This window comes from Zosterops lateralis, assembly GCF_965231275.1.
Source record: "Zosterops lateralis genome assembly, chromosome: 7".
Classification (NCBI taxonomy): domain Eukaryota; kingdom Metazoa; phylum Chordata; class Aves; order Passeriformes; family Zosteropidae; genus Zosterops; species Zosterops lateralis.
The window spans coordinates 12,296,307-12,322,128 of record NC_139767.1 but is presented as its reverse complement, the minus strand read 5'-3'; the positions used below and the strand labels follow the sequence as shown (position 1 = coordinate 12,322,128).

The 25,822-nt window shown below is 40.7% G+C and overlaps 1 protein-coding gene across 4 annotated transcripts in view; it reads right to left on the bottom strand.

Annotated features, from left to right (window-relative positions):
* Positions 1 to 25,822, bottom strand: part of PLEKHM3 (pleckstrin homology domain containing M3) — a 72,694-nt gene that overhangs the window by 17,226 nt on the left and 29,646 nt on the right. For all 4 annotated transcript variants that reach the window (XM_083864976.1, XM_083864977.1, XM_083864975.1 and 1 more), the window contains 3 exons: positions 25,394 to 25,539; positions 23,198 to 23,391; positions 11,553 to 11,616 (listed from right to left, as the gene is read on the bottom strand). In XM_083864976.1, coding sequence (XP_083721102.1) covers positions 11,553 to 11,616; positions 23,198 to 23,391; positions 25,394 to 25,539 — 404 coding nt within the window. The remainder of the gene's footprint in view (positions 1 to 11,552; positions 11,617 to 23,197; positions 23,392 to 25,393; positions 25,540 to 25,822) is intronic.

Sequence of the window (25,822 nt, the reverse complement as noted above, 5' to 3'; positions counted from 1 at the left end):
ACACTAGGGATGAAAAAACCCTATTACAGAATTAGAGTTTGTTCCAGTTCCTTAAAGTTGTTCAAATGACAAAAGACATTAATAGAAGCCTCTGGCTGGGACTAACTGAAAAACAAACAAATATTGATTAGACAAAGCAAGCATGGAAGACCCCCTCCTAACTCAGACTGTGTCATTTCCATAGATGTAATATCCCAGCAACTTTAGCAAGAACTAGGGGAGAGATGTGTAGAAACAGAAGGACAAATGAGCTAGCTGTAATCCACTAGTGCTCCAAGTAAGACCTGCAATAGCCTTCCACCCACCTATTAGATCAGGGCCACAGAAATACCCAAACTTTGCAACATGGCCACATAAATCAATACTCAAGTCCATCAGGTATGATGAACTTTCTGGACATGAAAGAAAAAACAGCAGAGTTTTCAGACATTTCTGAGGGCAGCAAGTGTTTGTTTTGAGGGCAGGGTTCCTGTCAACAATGCTAGATAAGAAGCAAAAGGTACTGAGTAAGACCTCCATCCCTGCAGGAGTCTATGTTGTGAATTTGAGTGAAAGTCATCAAAATTCCTACCCTGTCTGTGCATTTTTACCAACTTCTAAAAGTGCAGTAGATGTTTACATAGCTTGGAGATCATAAATACCTTTGATCACCTACATTAAGACTCTCAGAACAGACAGTAAAGGGAATACAGCTTGCTGAGTTTTCAGATACACTGTTCTGCTCAATGTGAGAAATTGCCAAGGTTAAGAAGTCTAGATTCTCAACAGTGTCATGGCATATTACAACCACATAAAGCATTTCTGAATTAAAGTATTTTTTAAATTGAATTTGCTACTCTGAGTAATTTTTACCATATGATAATAAAAGAAAAATCTGACACAGTCTAAACAAAAAAAATCCTTTATTAAGATCCAAGATAATGGAGAATCAGCAGATGAAGAATATTTTTACAGAAGCTATCCAGAATCTAAGAGGAGGAAGATAAATCTACACACATCTTTGGGTAGATATTCTGCCAGCTCTGGCACAAGGGGCAATGAACCAGAGGCATCGTGTAACAGTGTGTCTGTAAACACTGTCACTTCACTGTGGCTAAGTGATCAGGGAATAAACACTGAGATGGGAACTCGTCTCCAGTGTTTCTGAACGCTCACATTGAGACCTGCAATTTCCTCAGGTATCAGAAGCACTGGAGGGAATTCTGGTTATCATCCTCATAAAGAAGAACCTGCAGCTACTGCTCTGCCTAAGAGCCTGACCAACAGGGTTAAGTGTTCCAGGTAAAGTGGTAAAAACACTGTAAAACTCAGGTTCTGTACTCCTGCCACTGTGAGATAAGCTAAATTTGCTAAATGGCTTTGTGACCCCACCCTTGTAAATCAGCTTGTTAATCATTATCGTCATAGAGGTGATAAAGTTGTTTTATGAGCCAACACTGAAGCAGTAACATTAACTACTTATGCAGGGGCTGGTGTATTTCTCTGCAGATAACTTTTATTAGAAGACACTCTCTTTAAAGACACAGCTTTGCTTCATAATCTTCTTTTGGAGCACTGAGCAATCTCTTCCTCTTATTCTTCCAGTCTGATCTACATGTCAGACACAAGTGATGCCTGGAGGGTATGGGTTAAGTGATATGAAATCCCTAAAACACCTTGAACTACAGGTTCAAATCTAAACTGGATTGCCCTGGCCTCTCCTCCTGACAGAACAAAATTTATGATTATTTCTCAAGGCCAGACGCACGCTTGGTTCCGAGAGACAGACATAGACAGAAATTGCCAGGAGGCACTGACGCAATGCAGAAGAGACATGAAAGGCCAAGAGGCATTTAGAAAATAGAAGGGGTGGTGGACATGAAACTCATTCGTGATCCCCAATTATGTAAATTGAAGAGATAGAAAGCACCTTAATTCACAGGAATAATGTCACAGGCATGTCTGGCAAAAGGAAGCTACCTGAAGGAGCAGTCAATAATTGTGCACAGCTTTCCACCATCCTCTACAGAAAAGGTTTCTGCCCCCATTGGTTGTTTTCTTTCTGCCTCTCCAGAAACAGCTAGTCTGAACCATGCCTTTCAGAGGTAAGCTCCAGATTTGCCTAGACTTTAAAGCACCACAGAGAATATGCTTCCTGGACTGAATGGAAGGGCAGAAAAAATATTCTGAACAGACTGTCTTCAATTCACCACTTGGATGCTCAGTGGAAGCTTTGTGGAGAAGGACTAAACATTCAATAATCTTTCTTCACCTCTAGGACAGATGAGAAACATGCTTTTAAAGGAAGTATCAATGATACAAGAAAACAGGTCTAGAAAAAACACCTGTAGACACATCCAGTTTGTTGCTCACCCTCCAGCACAACCAAAATGACTGTGCGACTTGCTTCTTACCAGAGAGATACCACAACAGTCCAGTGCTCAGAACAACTGGAAAGTTGTTCCTAACACCTGCCTTGTATCTCTTTTGCTGCAGTCAGCTATCTTTACACTCTACTTCCTAACCTTACATTGCAACATCTATTTCAGAAACCATTTTCTGACAAATTCTCTTGTTTGTCACAGGGAATTTTTGTCAAGAGCCAGGACAAGCAAAAGTAGACTGGAGTGCAGGAAGAATACAATGATTGCCTTTACCTATTGGTTTACTGGGTAGCAAGCAGGTATTTTCTGCATTCATTAAACGTGGAAGTTGGGCACTGAAGCTGAAAAGGTAAATGCAGTCTCTGCCCCACAAAGATTTCAGTGGGGTTATGACTTCTGTGATAAAAACATTGACTTGGAAACAAGCGTGCTACAATGTGCTTAGCTAAGAATAATGCAAGTTGCAGAGAAAATAAAGGAAAAACATTCCCTAGCTGGGAAGTTCCCAGTCATTTATATCTAGGGAACAGACAATGCTTGCGGACTGCTCATTTCCTTGAGGATTTTTTCTCTTCCGTTGGCTAGATTCTTAACACCACAAATTCTTGTTATGATTTCAATGCACAATTAATCTTTGGTTCAGAGGAAAAGGAAATGGACGGAGGAAGGATGATCATGAGGTAAAAATCACAGAGAGGCAGATATCAGATCTGAGGTCCCATCTTTTGTGCAATATACTAAAGTCAGCTGGCTTTCCTTGCTCCATTTTGACTCCCAGTCATCTCTTTCAGATTGCCGTCTTGTTTATTTAAATTACAGGTGATTTAAGGGAAGAATGATCTCTTACTATTTGTGTGCATGCACACTAGAACCAGCCACTGTGCACTGCTATAAAAGAAATTTAAAAAAGAACACAGCAGTAACTTTAGAAGAGCCCACCTTTGGTTGTGACAGGCATGCTATCCTGTCACAGCTCCCAACAGCAAGAGTGATACCACCCCACCCTCTCCCTCCTCTTTACACCCCCCACAGGTCCCTTGCTGTCTCAAAAGCCTGTTCAGCCTGTGATACAGGTGACAGTAGGGTTGGCAGGAGCAGGGGAGGCCTGGGACTCCGTTCACCCACTGCTGACACCAGAGCACACTGTGCCGTGCTAACTCATCACCCAAACAGGGCAAAGAGCAACCTGAAAGGAAACTTTGCAATAAACATTGCAAAGAACAAAAAGAACCCCACAAAACCAACTGCCAAATAAATCAAACTAAAGCACAGCAAACTAAATGAGTGAGATTTGAATAAACAGAAATCAGAAGCCCCCTTTGACATGTTTGCATCAGGCAGTCTGCACTGATGGCAGAGACATTTGCCGTTCAGTCCTTCCGGAGTAAACCCCTGAATATGTTTCACTTTAATTTGGTATTAAATGGATACTCCACAAATTAACCCCTAACTAAAACAGGCACTAGGAAGAGGGCGAAATACAAGGTCAAGTGCAAACACTGCTAATCTCTGACAAGCACAAATAGGCAGGGGGCAAGGTGAAGATGGAGTTTTTATGCTGGCTGGAGGAGAGGAAAAACAAACTGGTGACAGTTCAAGTCAATTTATAGCAGGAGACAGAGGATGACAAGGTTCCTGCAAGCCCTCCCCCACTCTTCCCATTGAAAGGAAGAAATGCTAGAAATTTCAACAGGTCTCTGGATGCAAGCTGACACAAGTGAAGAGGAGATGGAACTGTCTCAGTATAAACAACATGCTTGGAAATCACCTGTGCCAGCTCCCCCACCAGCTCTGCAACAAGACTCACACTCACTGTGTTTCATCTTTCCTCCTTTCTCCTTCCCTCAAGGGCAGCTACAGATTCCAGGCAGCTACATGTCAATTTTGTCACACCCCAAGTTCTCCTCATCTTGTTGCAGGGATGAATTATAGGTTGTTTTAAGAAAAAGGTATTCAAACAAAGGTTAAAGGCTGTTTTAATCAAACAAAGTTGAAAGAGTACCAGGAATTTGGCTGGTAGAAAACATAAAGCACTTTACTTAGCTTAAAAACATACATGACTCTAAATACAGAAGCAAATATGCATTCAGGCAGAGAGTATATATACGCTTTCTTTTTAAGATTAATCAGGCAATTGCATGCAGAGATATTGACTGACTCTACATGCCCACTGAGCAAGATGATATTTCATGAGTGATAACACAAAATTAGAAACTTTCCTGCCTTGCATAGGACTGGATCTGGGGATTTTAAGGAGAGTCCTCTGAAGGATTTTAGAACAAGAAAGCAACATACCAAGAAAATGGCTAGGGCTACTCTGAAAAAAACCTCTGTGAGTACAAAGTATATTTAAAAGAAATATTAAAAAAAAATTTTCTTCTCTCATCCAAGCAGGTAGCCCTAAGACAGTATTTTATTTCTTGGGAAATCTGGTTTCTTAGGATGTTAGTCCTGAAGGAACACTCAGCTGGCTCTCCCAAATCATCATTTTATGTGAAGTAGAGCAATGAGTTCAGAGCCCAATCTTTCACACTGCTAACCCGCATCTCCAGTACTGGGCTTTTCATTCTGCACAGCAGAAAATAACAGAAGAAACCTGTTTAGCACAAGGCAGCAGAAAAGGGGTAACTTATATTACTGCTGCTGCTTCTATGGGCTGAAAAAAATTAAAATATCTCAGGAGATCTCGACTCAAAAGCTCCTGTGAATCACTGGCACCACCACTGAGTCATTTTAAACAGAGTTTCATTTTAAAAAGCTACGCTTGCCCCAAGTTGCCTAGATTACATATTCACAGGGAAAAGGACTACAAGTATTTAACAGACCCTGTTAAAAATTCTGGTTTCATGCAGCACTGGAACTAGTCCTACTATTAAAAATATCTACTAACAGTCTTGCTAGATCTCATTTGCCTGCAATACCTAATTCACATGAACTTGTAATGCTCCTAACCAGGGATAAATGCTCTTCCTCTCTGAGCCTGGCAGGCTCTCCCATGCTCTCTGCCTGACCAGGAGCCACTGTGAATGACAGCAACTCCCTTCCTCAGCAGAGCTGAAGTAAAAAGGAAACGCCAGTAAGATCATTGCCATTACCACTAATTGTAACCAGAGCTGTCAGCACTTTGGGGAATTACACACACACCGGGAATATCAGCTAACCTGAAGCTTCCTGTTCTGTTGAAAGGCAGCTCAGTGCTGGCAAACTCCAGGGAGTGACAGAAATAAATGATGTGCCAGGTGCTTTAGGATGACCCTGCTTGAGCAGGGAGGTTAGATGACACACTGTGGTGCTTCCAACCTCACCCATTCTGTGATTCTGTGATAAAGGAGCTACAGCCACAGGAAAGCAGACAAGCTGTTTAACTGCTGCTTTGCAATCAGATCTTCTAATATTTATGAAGATGTATATTGTATGTTTCTCCTATCCTAGGACTATTTTCATATTTCTCTGCTAATGTACTCAACTTTAGAACTACAGTTACCTTAGAACACTATCAATCAGGCACAGGTCATAAAGGATGTCATAAAGACAGCGATCAACGTTATGCCGTTGTGGTCCAAAATGCATCTTAACATAGTTCATGTAGAGAACTATCTGGTATTATTACACTGGTAGTGACACACTGCAGGGCTTGCACCTCTGTCCCACATGCTGTGTCAGCCTTTGCTTGGGAGGCTGGGGACATGAATCAGTGTCTTCCCAACAGTGCCAAACTCTGAACTGTGGCAGCTATGGCACAGATGATGTGCCTGGCATTCTGCTGCTCTTGTTGAGCACAGCCAACTTCCACAGAAAACAGAGACAGACAAATATTCAATCATCTCAGAATAGCCAGGCCTGCCCAAAACCTAATTCTCCTCCTCATTTTCCACCTCCTGCCCCTCAAGCAGAAAAAGGGCTTGCCTATAATTAAAAGAATCTGCTGGTACAGCTACATGGGTAAACCTCTTTGGTAAATGGAGGTTTAAGATGATACAGCTTATATGGAATCACTGAATGACACAAATTACAGTAACAGACTTTCTCATTGATATAACTGACTTTGCACTCATGATTTCACAGGCTCAGCTACATACCCTAAGTAAGAGCAGGAGGGCATTTGTCATGTACCCAGTCCCAATACTTCTATAACTAAAGCAAGCCCAAAATATGTTAGCTAAACCCAATTTTTTACAATCAATACAGCCACATGCACAGGCTCTGTGTGGGTTAGATGCTACATCCCACCCTTTTACTGCATGAATAAAAAGGAATTGCGGGGTAGGGACACCACCACTGATGGACCTGGAATTCATCAGGCTGTATGTTACAAATCTATACTAAGCATGTATCAGCAATTGTATGAGGACTGAGTTATCAGAAAAGAAGTTTTACCTCTGAAAAAAACAGCAGGTAAAAGGCAAAAGAAGTCTACATCTTGCATTCTTTGCTATTGTTGGGAGTGATAAAACAACTTGTCTAAATCAACTAAAGCTCTGCATATATAAGAATAATAGAGCATCTCCGATCTCCTCCTTCACTTCTGTCTAGGAGGTGCAATGAAAGTACAGCATGGGTTAAAAGCCTTGAGGGGTGAAGGAGACCTAAGGATTTCTTTGCTCTTCTAAGACTTTCTAATCCTGATCTAACAATGTATTAGGCTCAAATTAGGTAGAACTTTTGTTTCATTGAAGTTCATTTTTATTCCCCACACTCTTGTTAGGGAGCCTTACATGCAGAAAAGCTTGACCACGAACATTAAGATTTCCCAGTGAGGAATGCTTTTGTGAGACCAACAGTCCAAGCAAGCCCAAAATGCTCCCAGGAGCTGTAATCAATGTTGTATGTAATCAGTGTTACAAATGTTAGAGGAAGATGAAATCATTGATCTGTCAGTAGGGGAGACATCTTCCTAATCCCTTCAGTATAGTATGTCTAGTCTGAAATCTTATAATCCCTTTATTTTATGTACTGTAACTGTGGATATTCTCATTATGGATACTTAATCCTCTCAAAGATGATACATTTCTGGCCTCAGTGACACTATTGTGGCATTAAACTCCTCATACTCACTGTGTTCTGCAAAAAAGCATTTCCATTAAGGATTTTTATGCATCTCTACTACTTACTGTATGATCTGTGCCATATTATTGTGAGAACAGGGCTCTCCTATTCATCCTTTCTCTGCACTGTTCTTCACATTATTTGTTGGTTCATCTACAGGTAGTCAGGAAAGTTGATCTGAAGTCAATAATGTTTTAACTAAATTTCAACAGATTAGTTTATCTACAATGTTAAAATGGATAAATTATAGTACATTAAATCCTTGTATGGACATAGGCATTCAGAATGAAAATGGCCTTAATACAATTTATGTCACTTTGCTTCCAAAGTGAATGGAGATAAACCAAATGAAAGCCACTTATATTTTGAATAATAGTATTTACATAGTGATTCAAAGTAATTCAACTCATCTTTTTAAATTCCCATATTTTGTCACTTCATTATTTTTCCCTGAGTGTTCCTGTATAAACAAGTCTTCAAATTATCATCTTTTTCACTCTCCCATTTTGCTCACAATTTCCATCCTTGACATCCAGTAATTTTTGCCCTTATGTGGATCCTTTTCATTTTACTGTATCTTTTGGACTTGGTATAAGCAGGATGAAATAATTGCCACAATTAAGAAAGCTTCTGCAGTAAAGACCATCACAGAATCACAGAATGGATAAGGCTGAAAGGGCCCATAGTGGGTTATCTGCCCCAAACTCCCTGCTCACGCAGGGTTATCCCAGAGCACAGAACTGTGTCCAGGCAGTTCTTGAATATCTCCAGAGAGGGAAAACTTCACAACCTCTGGGCAACTGGTTCCCATGCATGGTCACTGCACAGTAAAGTTCTTCCTCATGTTCAGGTGGAACTTCCTGTGCATCATGGCATTAATCTTTGTACACTTGTGTATCTTGCTATTTAACATAAAAAAGAGGTAAAACATTAGTTAACTCTCTATGGCTGAACCATCTGAATTTGGAAATCACCGCAATAACCCCTTCTAGTCTTTTACTTCAAAAAGTAAAATGTTACATGTTATGTAGTGTAATTAGAAAGAATTACTTTTCATAAGAAATACAAGACTCTTGTCTGAGTCAACTTTAGTCCAAACCAACATTTGACAATGTAAAAATTGTCAGTTTCAATAAAAGCTGCTCCATAATCACATCTGTAAAATTTGAATGGATAGTTTTAAACTCCTGTTCCATGAACTCTGTCCATACGTGCACAAAAGCACTGATATGCCCATGAGTAATGTCAGCAGACAACAGAGTTCACACCTCCAGCAGATTTAGGATGAAGCTATCCCAGACTGTAACAACACATCATGGTCTATAAGACTAAGCCATTTTTCCAGTGTACTGTGTCTGCTAAAACCAGCAAATTCAGGAGTGAATACTTGCTTCCTAACAAGTGGAGATCTCCCTCTTGAAAGCTTTAATTGACTGGAATAACCTTGGATAAACTGCCTAACAGAGATGCAGAAGATTATGGGTGATGCAGGGTAAATGACAGGAGGTTGCAAAGAGAAGCAAGTGCATCCAATGAGGCAGAACAGGCAAGCTGTGGTGTTTGTGCCTGTTAAATCACACTTGGTGTTTCTGCCTAATCAATCTGAACACACCTAATCAGTTATCTTGTCTGCTGACATCTCCAATGACACCAGGATTCTAAGATCATACACCTCACAGGAATGACCACAGGCAGACTTCTGTACACTTTAATGTAGCCCCTGGGGCCTTGGTCTGCAGCAAAACCTTCTGGAGTCCACGTATACATTTGTGCGCACATACAAATAAAGATGGTCACTTGCTGCCTCTTTGGTTACTCACATCTGCACTACAAGCATTTGTTAATGACCCAAATACTAGGAAAAACCACTGCTTCACCAGGATCTGGGAAATTTACAGAATTAAGGCCATTTTATTCCAATTTTTTTTTCCACTCTGCTGATGGTTTGTCAAATGACAACCATCCCCAGACCACCAGATAACCCAAGTATACATTCTGCTAGATTCATAATATCTAGGCCCTGTGAAGCTTGTTAAGTGATTTATATTGGGTTTTATTTTAGAATAATATTATAAACTGCTTCATCCACTGGCAAACAGGCATTTCAACCTTTTTGCAACTCAGACCCTCAAACCCCATTTTTGAAACTCAGCTGCTTGGTAGGAAACAACCACGCTTTCTAGGATCTTTAAAGGGAACTTGGCCAGGAAACAAATCAGAATTGAGCTGGGACTAACCAGGGTAAAGGTTTCTTATATCGGCAGATTACCCCTCTCTGCTTTTCTAATTCACTCACCATGCCTTATCTTTCCATTAATCTTTAATAAACCTTTTACTTAATTCCCCAAATACATGCAATCTACATGACAGCAGGATACAGTGCAAAAGCAGCCCATGGATACGAGGAAATGGGCAGCAGAGGAATTAAAAGAACGGAAAACTTCCAGGATTAAAACTACCCAAACTGCAGGTTAGTGGAAAATTATGAGCAGCTGGGAGAAAGCAGCAGTGAAGGGCAAAGCAGACAGGAGGGAGGGGCTGTTAAGGGTATTAGTATTTATCTGACCACTGGATTCATTCTCTCAATGGGGCCCTCTTCTCTTTTCCACTCTGGATCCACTTTGACAAAAACAGGCAATCCAATTTCAAACTTGGAGCCTCTGAAATGTGGAGAACCCTCTCCATGCTGACAACAAGGATATAGCTAGATAAAAAGGTAAATGTAATTTAACCCACACCAGCAGAAATGGTAATCAAATTATATTGCCTCTAAATATGATAAGTTTGGGACTGGGACCCTCAGGGAAAGAGAAGGTGTCTTGCAAACACAAATACAAAGGAACATATTAAAGAAAAGCACTAAATCAATGCATGAATTATGACTTCTACCCTCCTTCTCTCCCCCAGGGTGCTTGATAAGCTGCTGATTGCTTCTAAAATATCTACTACCAATGTTAGGAACTGATTAAGCAGCTTACAAAGCACTAGGGGCTAATAGACAGGCCCACCAGGGAGACTGCAGCTCTGGAGTTAAGTAGCTCGCTTTTTCATGGCTTGATTATTAAAGATGAGATAGCAGAACAAGCTGAAAAGATGTGGAAACAGTTTCAGACCTCAGGCAACTGGCCTTTTTATTTTATATATGCAATCATTTCTACCCTGTGATTTCACCAGCCAACAAAAGCCACATTTCCTGTTGTCCTGTAGTCTCCAGCTCTGAGGGGCATCTGAACTACTTCAACATAATGCGTCAACTGAACATCCAGAACTGACTATGCCACCCTTATCCTGCCAAAAAGGCACCACTAGAGAAGGGAAACATAGATGAAAGAAGCTTAAATTACTGTGTTTTACCACCACTGGCAACAGCATTAGTGTGAACACAGAGGTGCCCAGGTCAGCCAGCTCAATGCTTCCTCCATTGTGCATCTGAGCATTGCAGCACATTCACCTCAAATTCCCTATCCTCCCTTTTCAGCTCTTTTTTCCAAATTCTTCTTGTTTAATCTGTTACCTAATAAAACTCTGCTGTTCAGGCAAATGCACTTCAAGGTTCTTGCTTAGTTGAATCAATATCAACGCAAAGAGAAATTCTCCTGGCCCATTACCTCTTCCATGGTCACATCTGTCATGGTAACATTGCATGGCTCAGCTTTGTGTAGTGGGCTGGCTGAGGTTTGGGGAAAAGGTGGGGTTGGGGGTTAAGTTTCCCCCCCACTCCCTCCTCATCGCAATGCTCAGCAAACTTTATAAATAATCATGTTGCACATGGGACTTTACAGACTTCAAAATTCCTGAACAACTACTCTTTCAAGCAAAGAAATAAATACTACTTGTCACCTGTAGGCTGAGACTTTAATGAGAATTTATTGAGCAGATGAAAAACTTCTCATAGCAAAGTTCTCTTTGCAGACTACAGTTTTCTTTCACAGTCTCTTTCCATCCCTATTTGAACACTGATGCTCTAGGCTTTCATCCCTATCCGATGCCACTGTTAACCCATTTTTATACTAAACTACAAACCACAGACACAATTTGGAAGTGCAGGTATTTATGCTATGAATTGCTAAAAGGGAAATGCACAGTTAGCTCTGAAGGCAAGAACAGGCTCCACATAACAGGGAGAATTAACCAGACACTCACCTGCTGAAGGTCTGCCAGAGAATAAAGATGGATTTGCTGAAGAAGATACTCTCTGGGAAAGATCCTGAAAAGAGAAAAATGGGTATGTGTCACACCTTTTTGACTGGGAAACTGGAAAGTTTCCTCTCCCCACCAAATAATGGCAGAATAGTGATGTTAGAGAGAAAGAAACTAGAATTATATCACCCTCTAAGCACCAGCTATTTTTACAGCTTTCTGCATGGGCGCAACAGTCCTACAATAAGAATAATTTCTGTGCCAGTGTCATTCGTTAATTATCAGGTCATATGCTGAGACATTAACAGCCATTGAAAGCTCTTTCTGACCACACACCATGTTTCTTTAAACAATTAATGCAGCAATAAAAACAAGTAATAGCAAACTACACACATTAGAAGTATTTCTTATGGTCTGAGACAAGATTCCTGGGCTGCTACAAAGCTGTAACACTCCGTTTCAGATGTGATTTATGGTTTTGTAACTGATATAACCATATTGGGAAAAAGGCCATGCAGATACTGTTCTTCCAACATAAAGTTGACTGATATCAATTCCACTTTCCATACAGAAATACATGTATTGGTATAGACCCTATAATGACTTACTTAAGAAAGCAGTATTTACCTTACATAAGTCAAGGTTTCAGGCAAGGCCATTGCTTATGTATTGACGGATATGGTAAATAAAGCTAAATTACAGGAAATTGAACAGAGAAGAGATGTCCTAGCTAGACTGATTGGCAGTAAAATGAAAAACTGGGTTAATGTAACATCACAGAGGGAAAAAAAAAGGACATTGGAACATTAAGTGGATATTAACTAAGAAAGCTCATGAAAACCTATATATCTGCTATAAAGATGCCAGGAATAGAAAAAGTACATCTATCTTTGTGTGCACACACAGAGAAACAACAATCTGACCAGCTTTACTTTCCATCCACACAGAACAAATACACCACCACACTCAGGTCTCCTGGGGAGGGGAGTACACTCTTGCACGTTACTCTTGCAAAAAAACCCAACCAAGAATCTTAAGAAGTGAAACTATTTCCCATTATATGTTCTCTTTCAGAGTAGAAATTGTAAATCCTGTTCCTAAATCTCAATCACATTGTTTTAAGGCAATACAGAAACATAACTCTTTATATTATATTATAAATGCATGAACAAAGCTCTGGCAAAGACTGGTTTGTAATGGTAAAGCTGAATGGCAGTGAACAGAGAGACCACTGCACATGTTCCAAAACACCCCAAAGATAGTGAAAGGCCAATATGAACTTACACAATATCTTGATAAGAGACTATTGAGAAGGCACACACTAGCTCAAAGAAGAGCTTCTAGAAGTTGCAACAACATAACCAGCTAAACCACAGATCAAGGAGAACAAGACTACCAAATGCAATCTTTCCACAGAACATGGATTCTACGAAATATTGAAAATGCCTCTGTTTCTGGTATTCCATTAGTTGTCTTAAACAACAGCCTTACACTATTAGTTTTCAAAGCTGTATGTACTGAAAGGACTAGAACTTCTCACTGCTGCTAAGGTGGACAGTACAAATAATTCGTAATTCCTTTTGTACTTTTGAAAAAAAATTCAAGATTTATTGGGATAGGAGAAGAAGAGTTTTACAAGCAAGGCAGTGACAACTGCACACCATCCATCTTATGGCACTCTTCTGGAGTTGGACTGTGCCATTGCTCCTTCTCACTCACCAAGCATATCCACTCTACCCACCAAATTCTCAGCTGTGATCTCACTAGGGCATTGCCATTTTTCCCTTTCAGCTCTGTAGGCTATACTATGGTTCCTTTTTCAGGGGACTGTTGCAGTGGCTCTGCTGCATCACACCTTCATAATACATTTGGCACAATATCAAAGACCACTGGAAAACAGTAAAAATCCAGACGTCAGACAACATATGACACTGGAATTGCTCATTTGCACATAGCAGACTTATTAAAAGGAATCAACTCTGAACAGCGTTTTGAAGCATTAGTATTTTTTCAGCTCAGATAGAATTTCTTTCATTAAAATTTACCCATCATTCTCCTCTGATCACAACACAGGCAGGCACTAAACAGCTTTGCCAGAAACTGTTTTGTTTGCTGATGTCCTTACAGCACTGCTAAGGAAAAAAATTAGCTAATGAAACATTTCCTTTTTCAGGAAATAGCTCGAATAGCCCATAATGCAAAAACTGTAAATGACTAGTATTGATGACTAACATCACATTCCTTAGCCTTCAAGGATGGCATTTTATTTCCTTATTTCCTGCAAGTTCTAACTCCTCGTAAAAAGAGTGAAGGTGAAAAGTAAACTCATGATCAAATTCCTTTGTCAGGCGAGTCTCAGCCAGCACAGGCCCTGGTGACAAATCTTATCCCTGTATCTGTCCCCTTCTTTAAAACATGCTAATTTGCAGCAACAGCTCTGTAGAGCTGGTATCCAACGCACCTCCTCCCTTCCAAATCTATTTCCAGGGAAATAAAGTAGGCACTGCCCTCCCAGCTTTATGCAAAACATGTATGTGTGTGTGTGTATATATATATATATATATACTCAGCACTCAAGTGAGGGGAGTGATAATTTCCATTGCTACAGAAACACTCTCAGTAAGTAAGGCTGGTCCAGCTTCAGATGAAAAATGACTTGAAAAATAAAAATTGGTTCTCTGTAGTCGGCCAAAACTCACAAATACAATAGCATTTACAGAAGTCATGAAGCAACCAGGCCAGTTCCCACATGATTCCCAATAAATGCAGAGGTGCAAAACACTACCAAACGTGGAAACCATACAGTCCCATGGCTGTGAAACCCTGAAATTGCCTAAAAGGAGGCAGCTCAGCCCTCACTCATATAAATGAAGTGCTTTCACCACACCTGTAGCAAGCTGAGCAACTACTTCAAAAACAGGTCTTGCTGTGCTGCATGTCTGCAATTTAGTTCTCCTCCAGAAAATTTCTGTTAGTCCCATTTGGGAAGAAAAAATCAAAGCTCAACAGCTACCTGAATGTAAGTGGTGAGCCACCAAAAATGTGCCTGTTCATTGCCAGTTTTTGTCAGCTTCTAGTGGGTGGGGAACAAGAGTATAACAGGCACCAAAATACCAAACCCAAACACATTTTCAAAAAAACTCATCATAAAATGCAAGCAAATCAGTTGGGGCAGGAAATCCATACAGACCAAGTACTCCAGTGAGCAAGAAAATGACTGGTAGCTGGTTTCCAACAGTTTGCTTGCCTGCACAGGTTCTCTGAGCCTAATGAGGTCAAGGCTTATATAAGTCCTTTTCAGTAGGAGGCACACAGGACTAATTCAGAGCCTCTTGCTTCCCAACACAGATGCCTCCTCTCATGTAAGAAGTAGGAAAGTAGTGTCTATGTTATCTCTGTCCCTCTGTCATCTACAACTGAAATTGTTCAAAGGAAATCTAAGTCAGTAGAGAACAGCAGGTGAGATGGGGTTCACACAAACACCATGCCATGGATTAGCATCTAGACAAAGTATTACAAGGCATCCAGATCAACCTAAAATCACACCCAGAGCAGGCTAAGATAATGATACTTAGCAACACTTTATTAGAAAATACGTATTTATTTCTGCACAAGGTTTCATCTAGAGCTTTGAGCGTGCATGGATTAACACAAGGCCTTGATACAAAAATACCAAAACGTGCTTGAATTTTACTTTTTCCTTAATATAAAGGTCCTTTGTAAACACCAAATAGGAAATCTCTGATTAGTCATTTGAAAGCAAAATAAAAGATGTCAGTTTTGTAAATCTTTTGATTAATGTGCTACAACTAACTAGATTTTTTTTTTTAATTTGGTCAATTAAAAGCATTCAATAAACAGTGGCCTTTCAGTCAAATCTCAACACAGAAAAGAAACTGGAGTAAACTAGACAGAGGTCAAACACAAGATGTTAAGACTCATCACAATAAAAATTCAAACCTCTGCAGCTTCAGAATGTGACCTGTGACCCTTGAGAGGCAAATGGTATCAAGTGCACGCCCCACTAAAAGCACCTCCTAAGCTTTCACAGTTTGGAAACTCCCAGACCAGTTTCACCATTGATGAGTCACAGGGCTGCTGTGCTGTAAACCCTGGCTACCAGTCAGGGTTTAGCCTGCAATGAACAAACCAAGTTCAATGCAAACCAGCCTCTAGCTTTGCCAGTTGCTGTGAACAATGAAATCCAAAGTCCTATTGGTTAAAGGTCTCTAAATTGCTTTATTGTTATGTCCTAGATAGAAACACAATCAATGCAAGCAGAAAAGAAACACACTATCCAAGACTTTTGGTCCAACTAAAAGAAGTGAGCATTCTCAGTTTCTGATTATTTTTCTTTTTTGCTGGATACTTTGTAATCTGAAGTATAACTTTTAGGCAAGACAGAAATTTCATCTGTTCCTTCTCAGATGATCTTATCAGGTAAGTATTTGAACAAACAAAGGTTATCTTTTAGTGTCCTCCTGCAAACAGAACCCCTGATAAGAGTTTGCTTTTTGCATTTGGATAAAGTGTGTAGTCATGGTGCTTTTTTAGCACTAAGTAATTGCTCTGCATTTAAAGCCTGTTTATCACCAGCGTAGGTAATTTTTCTTCAATGGGTTAAATACCCTGACAGCTCTGCTAAAGCTACAACCAATTAATCTGCCTATGCCTGACACTATAACCAAAGTACAAATGTGGTAAGCGGAGGAACTCTTCTTTTTACAATGCAATCAAAAGAAATCAAGTTAGCTGGCAGGTGGGCACAACCAAGTCTCCTTTATACCAAAAAAGACTCTTAAAACCTACAATGTGAGGGGGGAAGGGTGGGAAAGCTGGCACCACAGTTTCATGTGCCAGCCAGGAGTGTCTGGTTTGACCAGGTTGAGAAGTGTTTGACTGAGCTGTGACTCACAGGGGACGCAGATGACCCGGTCCAGCACAGCGCTGCATTCAGCCTCCTCTCCACCCCTCTGCAGGAACCTGCTACACCCACAGCTGGCACAGCACCAGGGTGCCAAGTCTGCTCCCTCCTCCAGCACAGTTCATACCCTGGCACTGCAACTCACACCTCTGGAGCTACTGCACTACACTGCAAACTAAAGCACACGCTGATTACTGCTCTTCCCATGGTTTTTTGGCCCTGAACAAGAGGCAAGGGCCTTCTCTGGTCATGTCCCTGCAGCCAAGCACCAGCACCAGCTGCAGCCACGTGTGGAGCAGATGGGCAGGACCTGTGTGCACTCTGATCTCACAGAGAGCAGCTCCAATTTTTCAGTGTTACTATTCAATTCTAAAAGTACAGAGGGGTATCAGTGAATTGCCAGTTATCCCTAATATACACAGCAAGGTAAACAACATTTCTTGCTGGGTTTCCTCTTGCAATTCATTTGATATGGACATTGTCAATTTAAGGAAGAGAATGGCATCAGAGGTGAGGGGAAAAGGTAAGACTTTTTCCAGGGTTGCTAATTCTCATCATTTTCTTCAGGCTTTTGATTTTGTATTTCCTTGGAAATCTTACCTCCTGGAATTTTGTTGGGAGAGAAGAACCCAAACTTTCCAGCCAACAAAAGTTGTTCTCAAAGGTAGGGGCTTGGGAAAATTAGTGATTTTGAAGACAAAAGGTAAAAATACATGAATTAATTTAAACCAAACCAAAGCACTACTTGTTAATTTAATTCTTGTGGCATTATGCAGGATTAATTTCTTTTTTCTAATTCTATGAATTTATACAAAAAAAGCATTTGTGAATCATTTCACATTCATGAGCTATAAACACTTCTGGTCATGTTCTGGGAACAGTCACTCCCACATATTTTCAGCCCACACTAAGTGCTAGATTTATTAGCAAGCATGTCCAGGTAAGGTATTATTTCATGTTGTTATGAAATTCCCCACTAGCATCCCTATGTTGAAACAGTTACTCTTACCACCCATCAGCAACCCTGAACCAGTTTATAAACTTCCTACAAAAATGCAGTACACCAACTCTCTCCTTTGTGGTTCCTTGAGCAAGGTTACGTTAACATTGTGAAAGACAAAAATTACTACAGATTTAACTCATGAATCAAGTACTACTGTTACTAAAAGCAGAACAGAGAATTAGAGATAGTTTCATCTTGAAATCAAAATAGTTTAGATCCCCCAGTTAACTTGAAATTAGGAATAACAAAATGGTCTTCGCTTTTGTCAGGCACTCTTGAACCTTTGCACTTTGCTGCTGAAAGTTCTGAAATAAAAACACAGGGATAAAAATGACACAAGTAATATTTAATACGGTGTCCACATCTAACAGGAACTTGTTTTCAAATCATTGGTTTTTTGAAAGCAACCTGGTCTCAAAAGGTGAATGGATATTACCATTATGGAAGAGGTGTAATATTATTAATCTCTTTGACAAAGAGATACAGGTGTGCCCCCCAGACCATAAAACGCTAATGTGAACTGAAAGACCCACCTGTCTTCTGGAAGACTTACCGTGGAAAGCTCTGGCAGGTTCCTCAGCTGGATGATTAACACGGTAGAGCATTAGCTTGTGCTTTTGACCTTCCCTTGACATGAACAGACAGCAGCACTACCTCCACCCTGGCTGCTCTGGCACACATGTCAATGTTTCAGCTGTTTGTTACCTCTAGTTGAAATGAAAGCTCAAATTACACCTTAACACCATCCCCTCAGTTTTAGCCAAACACTTTTTAAGATGCTAATTTGCAAAGATCCTCCATGCATGGTTACTTCTTCCAAAAGAGAGGAGTCGAAGCAAAGAGGTGAAGGTAGTCTGTTTGTATGAGTTCCATCAACAGGCAACTTTATTTTAACTACTACAATAACTACAGGCATGCAGGACCTAAATAAAACAACAAATGGCTTGTGCATACTTCTCTGCATTTATTTTCTCATCTTTTCTCACTTTGGGTTGTTGTTTGGTCTTAACATTGGTTTCTCTTCTCCTATGTAGAGATATGCATAACTCTTTGAATGAGTTACTCTCTCACCCCCTTTCCAACCACCCATGCAACAGATTTTCTTCTTCTGTTGGTCTTGCCATTATCTAAGAGCTCCAGAACCACATCCTTCTGTTTCTCCCCTGCTCAAACTTTCTTTTTGCAGTTTACTGCTTTCAGAACCTGTATCTTTGTTCTCCTGCTTTGGAATTTTCCACTCCCCAAATGGCCTAAACATTGCAAAGAAAATGGAGAGTCTCCTTTGACAGTCTGGAGATGACTTAATGACCTTCTGTTGTCCTTGGTCTGAAAGATGACATAGCCCCAGCTTCACATACATGAGGTATTTGGAAGTATAGTGATTGCATTAGATCAATCAGGATTCCTGCAATGTGTTTAGACAGGTTCCCCAATTGCCACACAAATATTTTGAAAGTAATCTATTCCTGTGTCAGAAGTGATATGTTTAAGGCCTCACTGTAGGAAGTGACAGGACTCTATTGTTCAGCACAACAGAATTTGGGCTTGTTTCACCTCGTGCTGACAGACCAGCAGGCTCAGCCAGGACCACACATCTGCAGCAGTGGAGGTGTACCTTTAACCTCCTGCTGCTATACAGAAGACCAAACTAGAGCCTGCTAAGTGATGTATCTAGCACTGGAGTTTTGCTGGGGTAAAACTGATGTATTGCTGTTCTGGAGCTGACAGACAAATGGTATCAGACAGAGATCAGTAACAAGAGGGAATTTTTTCCATATAGTTTCTCACTACCATTCAGATTTACTTACAAAACAAGGGCACTACAACAAGCATTACTGCATAGGGGAATGTGCTGCAAAACATTCACCTTGTGTCACTGACATCTGTCTAAAGTATCTGGACTAGCAGCACCTGAATTGCAAGTTCAGATGTACAGCTGAGAGAACAGAGAGCCCTGAGGGCTCCCCAGATGGAGCTCCAAGGTTGGCCTAGGTTACCCTACCCTACAGTAGATATGCAGACATCTGAACACTGTCCCAAAAATCATTCTGACAGTTCCTTGACCTGAAGAATCTTCAATCATGACAAGAACAAAGCAAACCCAGAATAGAACTTGCATCATTCAGCACAGTTTCACAGAATACCCTTATTATTTAACGGACTCAGAGATTCTGTTTCTTTCCCAGCCATCAATTTGACTGACTCCATCCTGGTTTGTCTGGGCCATTCATTCACCACCTGCAGGTGGTGGAGGGATCTGTAGGGTTCCACTTGTACTAATTCTGTGTTGGCCCTAGGTTTCAGTCCTGTACATCTCTGCCTGAACAGCATCCACACGAGCAAGGCAACAAAAACAAGCGAGAACTTGTTCAGTAAAGACATTTGAGGCAAATGATGTGTTGCAATACTGAGGTGACAGTTACAGCTAACTAGGCATAACAACATCCCTTGTAAAACAGGGAGCTCAGCAACAGGCTGGGAATCTCATCTGGCTAATATGAGAGGAATACTGCTGATATGTGCAGGTGGAGGGCCTTATTTCACCTCCCAGCCAAGTTCATGCTCCTTATTTTTTTTCCCCCCGGAAATATAAAAGCGTGGAATCCAGTGGAGCAATAGGTGACAATAAATCAGTGTAACTGACAAAGACCATTTTTATTGTGAGCCTTTTAGCTACTTTAAGGATCTCTTCTTTAGCTACTTTAAGACATCTCTTCTGTCTTTTCCTTCCTTCCTTTTTTTCTTCCTTTCTTTCTACTTTGTCACTTGTGTCCTCAAGGTTCAAAATGTGGTTTCAGTCCTGAGTTCCCTGCTAGATGCCAGATTTCAAAGTTCTCAGAGTACCTATCTAGGAACACCAAACATTATAAATAACATTTCCAAATTTAAGCTGACTGGATCCTGAGGTAACCTGGTTTATAGCCATCTGGGATTCTTCAGAAAAAGTGACTGTAAGCATTGTAAACAATTCTGTCTTCACAGAGGACACCAAAAGTTTCCAACTTCATTGCCATCTTCATTTTGTGATCTGGGTTGAAGAGCCAGGTATAGATTTAAAGTAGATGATAATGCAAATAGTATTAATAAAAGAAACCTCAGAGTGATCTGCTTTTCCCTAATAAGGTAGGCTCTATCAGTGTCCCAGAGGCAGCAAGGTGCCAATACAATTAATCAGTCTGTTTTTAGTTCTCTGTAGACAGCAATATTAACAGTTTGTTTCAGTCTGTTTATATGGGTCTGACAGGTCTTCAAGATGCTGCGTTCACTCTCTTGTGATTAATAGTTATCCACATACTAAGGTGAAGACCAAGCAGAAAAAGAATGTTTCAGAGCAGGACAGATAACTGGATTCTCTCTCTCTCCATCACTTTTAATTAGGAAACAGTACTAAATTCAGGAATGTGGTCTCACCATATTGTTTAAACTCCTCCTTTTTTTGCAACTTGCCCATGTGATGAGCCAAAGGAAAATTTTAATTGCATATTTGCTTTGTTTACTTTGCAGTTGTGCCCTATAAAGTCATCACGTTGGTAGTTAACATCTGCACACTGGGATAGTAGATGAAGGCAGCAAAGCCATTAGGAGCATTTTGAGCAAGGAATAAATCCTTACGGTAAAAGAATTTCCTTTTTCTCATCTCTGCACACCTCTTAGGGGACATCTAAGGGAACAACCAAGCACCAAAGTCACCTCAAGGGAGACATTACAAAGCAAGAAGGGGCTGGACTCTAAGGTCTGTGTTGTTCATTCCTTCAGTGGCTTTTACACTTGCAGCAAATCCTACTGAACTGGAGATGCTTTCCCTAGTACAAAACCAAACCCTTTTTGGGCTGAGGTCCTTCTCTCCACTACACAGCTTTAATTGGAGATGATATGAAGAAACTCTTAAAAAAGAAAAAGGAGCATTAAGGAGCACTGTTGCCCAGTTTCTCCTTCTACCCTTATGGGTGTTTCATTTTGACACAGGGATGTTTTTTTCTCTCTCTCTGCTCCAAGAAAAGAGCATGCTCACATTTCTGTGCTAATTTTTGTCCATTCTCTCTTCTATCTCCTTAGCAATTGCCATCTCTCCATTTTGGAAGCAGATTTTGGGTTGTTCCTCTTTTGTCCTGATTTCTTCATTAATTTTCTGAGATTTCTTCCTTATTTGAAACTTCTCCTGGCTTTCCCTCATCTCTTTTTTTACTTCTAGTCAATTGATAGCTATGCTAAGCCTCCTTCAAACTCTCTTCTTTAACTGTCTTACCCAAGTCTGCTGAGTTCCTTGACTCCTCCTGTCTATTTTAATAAAAGAATTACTTTTTTCAACACTAATCAGAAAGCATAATTTTCTTTCTGCTACTTTTTCTGTACAACTTTCAAAAATCTTATTTTCCTTTTAGTTTTATTGAAGAGCATGGCATAGAAAACCAGCTCTGCAAGAAAATACCATCCTCTGGAATAAAAAAAAAAATCCTAGCTTTTAAAATGCTGTAAACTGCCCTAGCAAATAACAGGAATTAAGTAGTAACACACAAACACATATTAACCCACAGTGCATCTGACACAAGAACTCAGCAACACTCTCTATAAACCTGTTGCTGTATCCTTCTCCTACTTGTTCTGGGTAGTTCACCAAAGCAATGATATAGGCTATATACCAAACAGCAGACCAGCTCTCCTTACCTGGGATAAAGATACCAGTGCAGCCTCCTCCCCCTTCCAAAGAATTCAGGTGCCTAGAACACCATGTTCAAAATACAGCCACTGATGCCACCTGCTTCCTCCCCTTTGGCAGTTCACAATTTCAAAGCAGTGGCTTTCCTACTTGCAGTCTTGTCTTAAAAACTCAGGCATACAAATGCTTACAGATCCATCAGGTCAGCTGCATGTGCCCAGAGCCACTCACCCCACAGTATGGCATGGACAGAGACATCTCCCCACCTTTTTTGGAGATCCACACCAAAAACTACTTGACCTTTTTAAGATCACAACTGTGGCTTGACAGTTTTAAGAAAATTGTTCATTTTTAGCTTGTTAAAAAAATGCAGCAGCAGCTGAATGGACTAAGATACAGCACTTCTAAAATGAAGTCCACTTTTTATAAAACTCCTGTTTTCACCACAGCAAACTCAATATGAAACAACTTTTGCTGTGTTGTGACCATTTGTTTATTTACCAATAAACAAAACTTTCAGTGCAGCCATGTCATGGATACTGGCTGAGCAAGAGATAAGCATAAATCATATGCTGGGTCACATGCCAGGAGACTACATTTGACCTCTGCCTTTGGCTGAGGTCACATCACAGAGGAGAGCAGAGGTGCTGGAAAGGTGGTTGACTCTGGCTCCCTTCAGGCTTTGCCACACTGTGAGGTGTTTCAAAGGTCCCAGCACTGGCTCCCTCACTGCAATGGCCATGGCAGGGGGCATGAGGTAGCAGATCTGCCTCAAAATATTCACAGCCAGGAAGCCTGAGAAGGAGTAAAAGATGCTCATCACAATGTGATACCCTGGGGCTAATAGCTGTCAAGAACAACTTCAGATATTCAGACCCTATAAAATAATTTTCTTTGGCAGAGGATAACCCAGTTTCCCAGGGAAGTCAGACACACACACAACATCTTTCTAAATGGGTAATGCCTTCAGAACCAGAGTGTGAGAAAGAACAAAACAGGCAGCAGGAGGGGCAGCACGCCAAGGCAGCTCCATCCTTGTGCTGTAGGCTGGCTGTGGCTCTTACCTTCTACGCAGATCTTCAGCCACTGCTGCTCTGCAACTGAACAAGTAGGCTCGCAGGGACTTCAGCTGCTGTCTCAGGCGGACAACAGTTGCCAGAGGTTCAACGTGATTGTACAACATGGGATTTTCCTGCTGGATATCAATTAATGGCTCCTCATAAACATATTCCAGGAATTCTTTGGCTTGCTTTGATACCTGAAAAATAAAGCAGTTTAGTTAGGCTCTTCTCCCAACTCTTTTTAAGCAGATATCCCCCTCTGTAATCTGTCAGCTATTCTTCTATGCATCTGAAATCTTACACTGTTAGCAATTACAAAAGGAGACAGAGTTTAGAGAAATCCAAGTCTCTCTGCTTACAGCCAAGTCAAGCCTCAGCAAGCCCTTCAAAATTTCATGTATGAATTAGCTACTTACCCAAAGTACAGTGATATCTGCAGTCACATAAGCTTTTGCTGCAGAGTAACATAGCTTACTAGATTTTTTAAAGTCTAAAATCTGAATAACCAGTTTATTCCCTGTTAATATTCTTCTGTTTGTTCACTGCTTTCTTTTTGGCAAAAAAGCAAGTTGTTGTACTTTATAAAATACAGATAAATAAAGTTGAATCTTATTGGTATTACTCCCACAGTACCATCTGCAAGAAGTTTTTCATGCATTTTTCATGACAGTGGCCTGTTTTATCTCCACCTGCAAAAAGCTACTGTAATCTCAAAAAATGAATGGGACTCTTATTCCATTAGAAAAGATACTCCTGTTCCTTAAGTTAAAAGGCCAAAATCCCTCTCATTCCTGATTTTTGCATTTTATCACAGCTGTAAAAGAGAAGATGGGATTACATGAAATGAGCTGCAAATCACCTGAAACTCTCCTACAGAAATATTACGGGTTCCACGATTTAATTAGTCCTCCAGGACCCCTAAGTCAATGTTTACAGTGAGACAAGGGAGGGATGAGTTAGGCTAACAAAAGTAGAAAGGGCACACATGCTACAGCCTCTTGACATTTAGGAAGTTATTTCCCTTCTGGTGCTGTAGGTAAGAACAATACACATCCTTATAAATAGCACCACTTCCTTACCATCCACTAGCCCCACATCGGGTCTGCTTATACTACCATGTGCTAGCAAGTTTAGTCCTTGGTTAAAGCATCCAAAAAAATAACTTTTAAATATTCCTAACTTCTAGGCATGGGAGGGCTTTTTGTCTCCACACCTTGGAGCTTTGCAACTTTGAAGATTCTTGCATTTCACAGAGCAAGACTATCATTTTCCTGATGGCAGGCTCTGGCTACCTTTTAATAATCTCCCCATCTGACAAATTTTCTTCAAGAGACCTGCTTTTCCTCTAATAGGGCATTTACTGGCTATCTTTTTCCTTTACAAATAGCACATAATAATAATATTTGCAGACACAAAACATCAAACAGCCTCTCCTAACAGTGGCTGCTAGGTCTGAAGCTCTAGCATGGCCTGGATTCCTTATGAGTTTGTTATTTTTTCAGCATATACTGCCTGAGATGGCAAAACGACACCGTGTTTGCTGGTATAATGCTTTGAGGCATGTCATCAATGCCCCTATCTAGCAACCAGCCACTGAGGCAGCAGCAAATAGCAGATTATAAAAGTTTTAGAAAAGCTCTTGTGTGGCAAGTGAACAACTGTAGAATTTTTTCATTATGTTACTTTCATCTGTCTGGTTCAATCAAATGCTACAGCAATGTCCTTCCAGTGTCCTCAAAATGCTCATGCCAAGAGACAGGACATACTGGGCCTCACAAACACTGCATTTGGTAAGCCAATTTCCTATAGGCATTCCACAATTTAGCATCCATCACTAAGCAGTGCTAATCCTTAGTCCCTGGTGGTCATGAAACAGGTACTCCTCAAGGGCCCAATAACTGCAGGGATTAAAGCTAAAAGAGTTTGCTGTGTGCCACCTCACCCTGTCCCTTAAACAGCCAGATAAGCAATGACGAAAAAGATGCCACCAAGAAGGAGGAGCATGGCTGCTCCTGTGGAGGAACACCTTAGATCTGGCCAAGGAAACTGTGATGAAAACATGCCTTCTTGAGAGAGCTCATTTTGTCAAGAGGGACAAAGAAGACAGTATTAGCACTCAGTGCCTGCAACCTTTGGGCTGTTGTGTTTCTATCAGCAATTCAGTTCACTTGCTAGCACTCCAACCTGCAGGGAGATTACCTTGTATTTGGAAGTGTCCCAGTTATGAACCAGCCGTGCAGGGATAAGGAAGTTGTCATCCACATGGCAGGTGCTGCAGTAGTACCATCCACTGTAGCTGCACACCTTGGCTTTCCCATTGGACAAACCTATGGAGCGCTGACAGCCTAGAGAAAAGAGAAGGGCAAAAGTCTCAGTTTGTACACCAAGCCAGAGATATGCATTCAGGATGGAGTCAGAAAAGTATTCCTCCATTTGAGATCCTTTTATTATTTTATTTATTTTACCCAAGAGATATTTCTCATTCCACAAAAAATTGAGAACTAACTATTAGTACTCTTGGACTAGCGCTGAAAAAGCACACACTAACTTCATCGTCTGTGACAAACAGTTCAGACAGCAGTCAAAAGATACTTAGCACTTCTCAAGAAACAAAGGCAGACTTGCCTG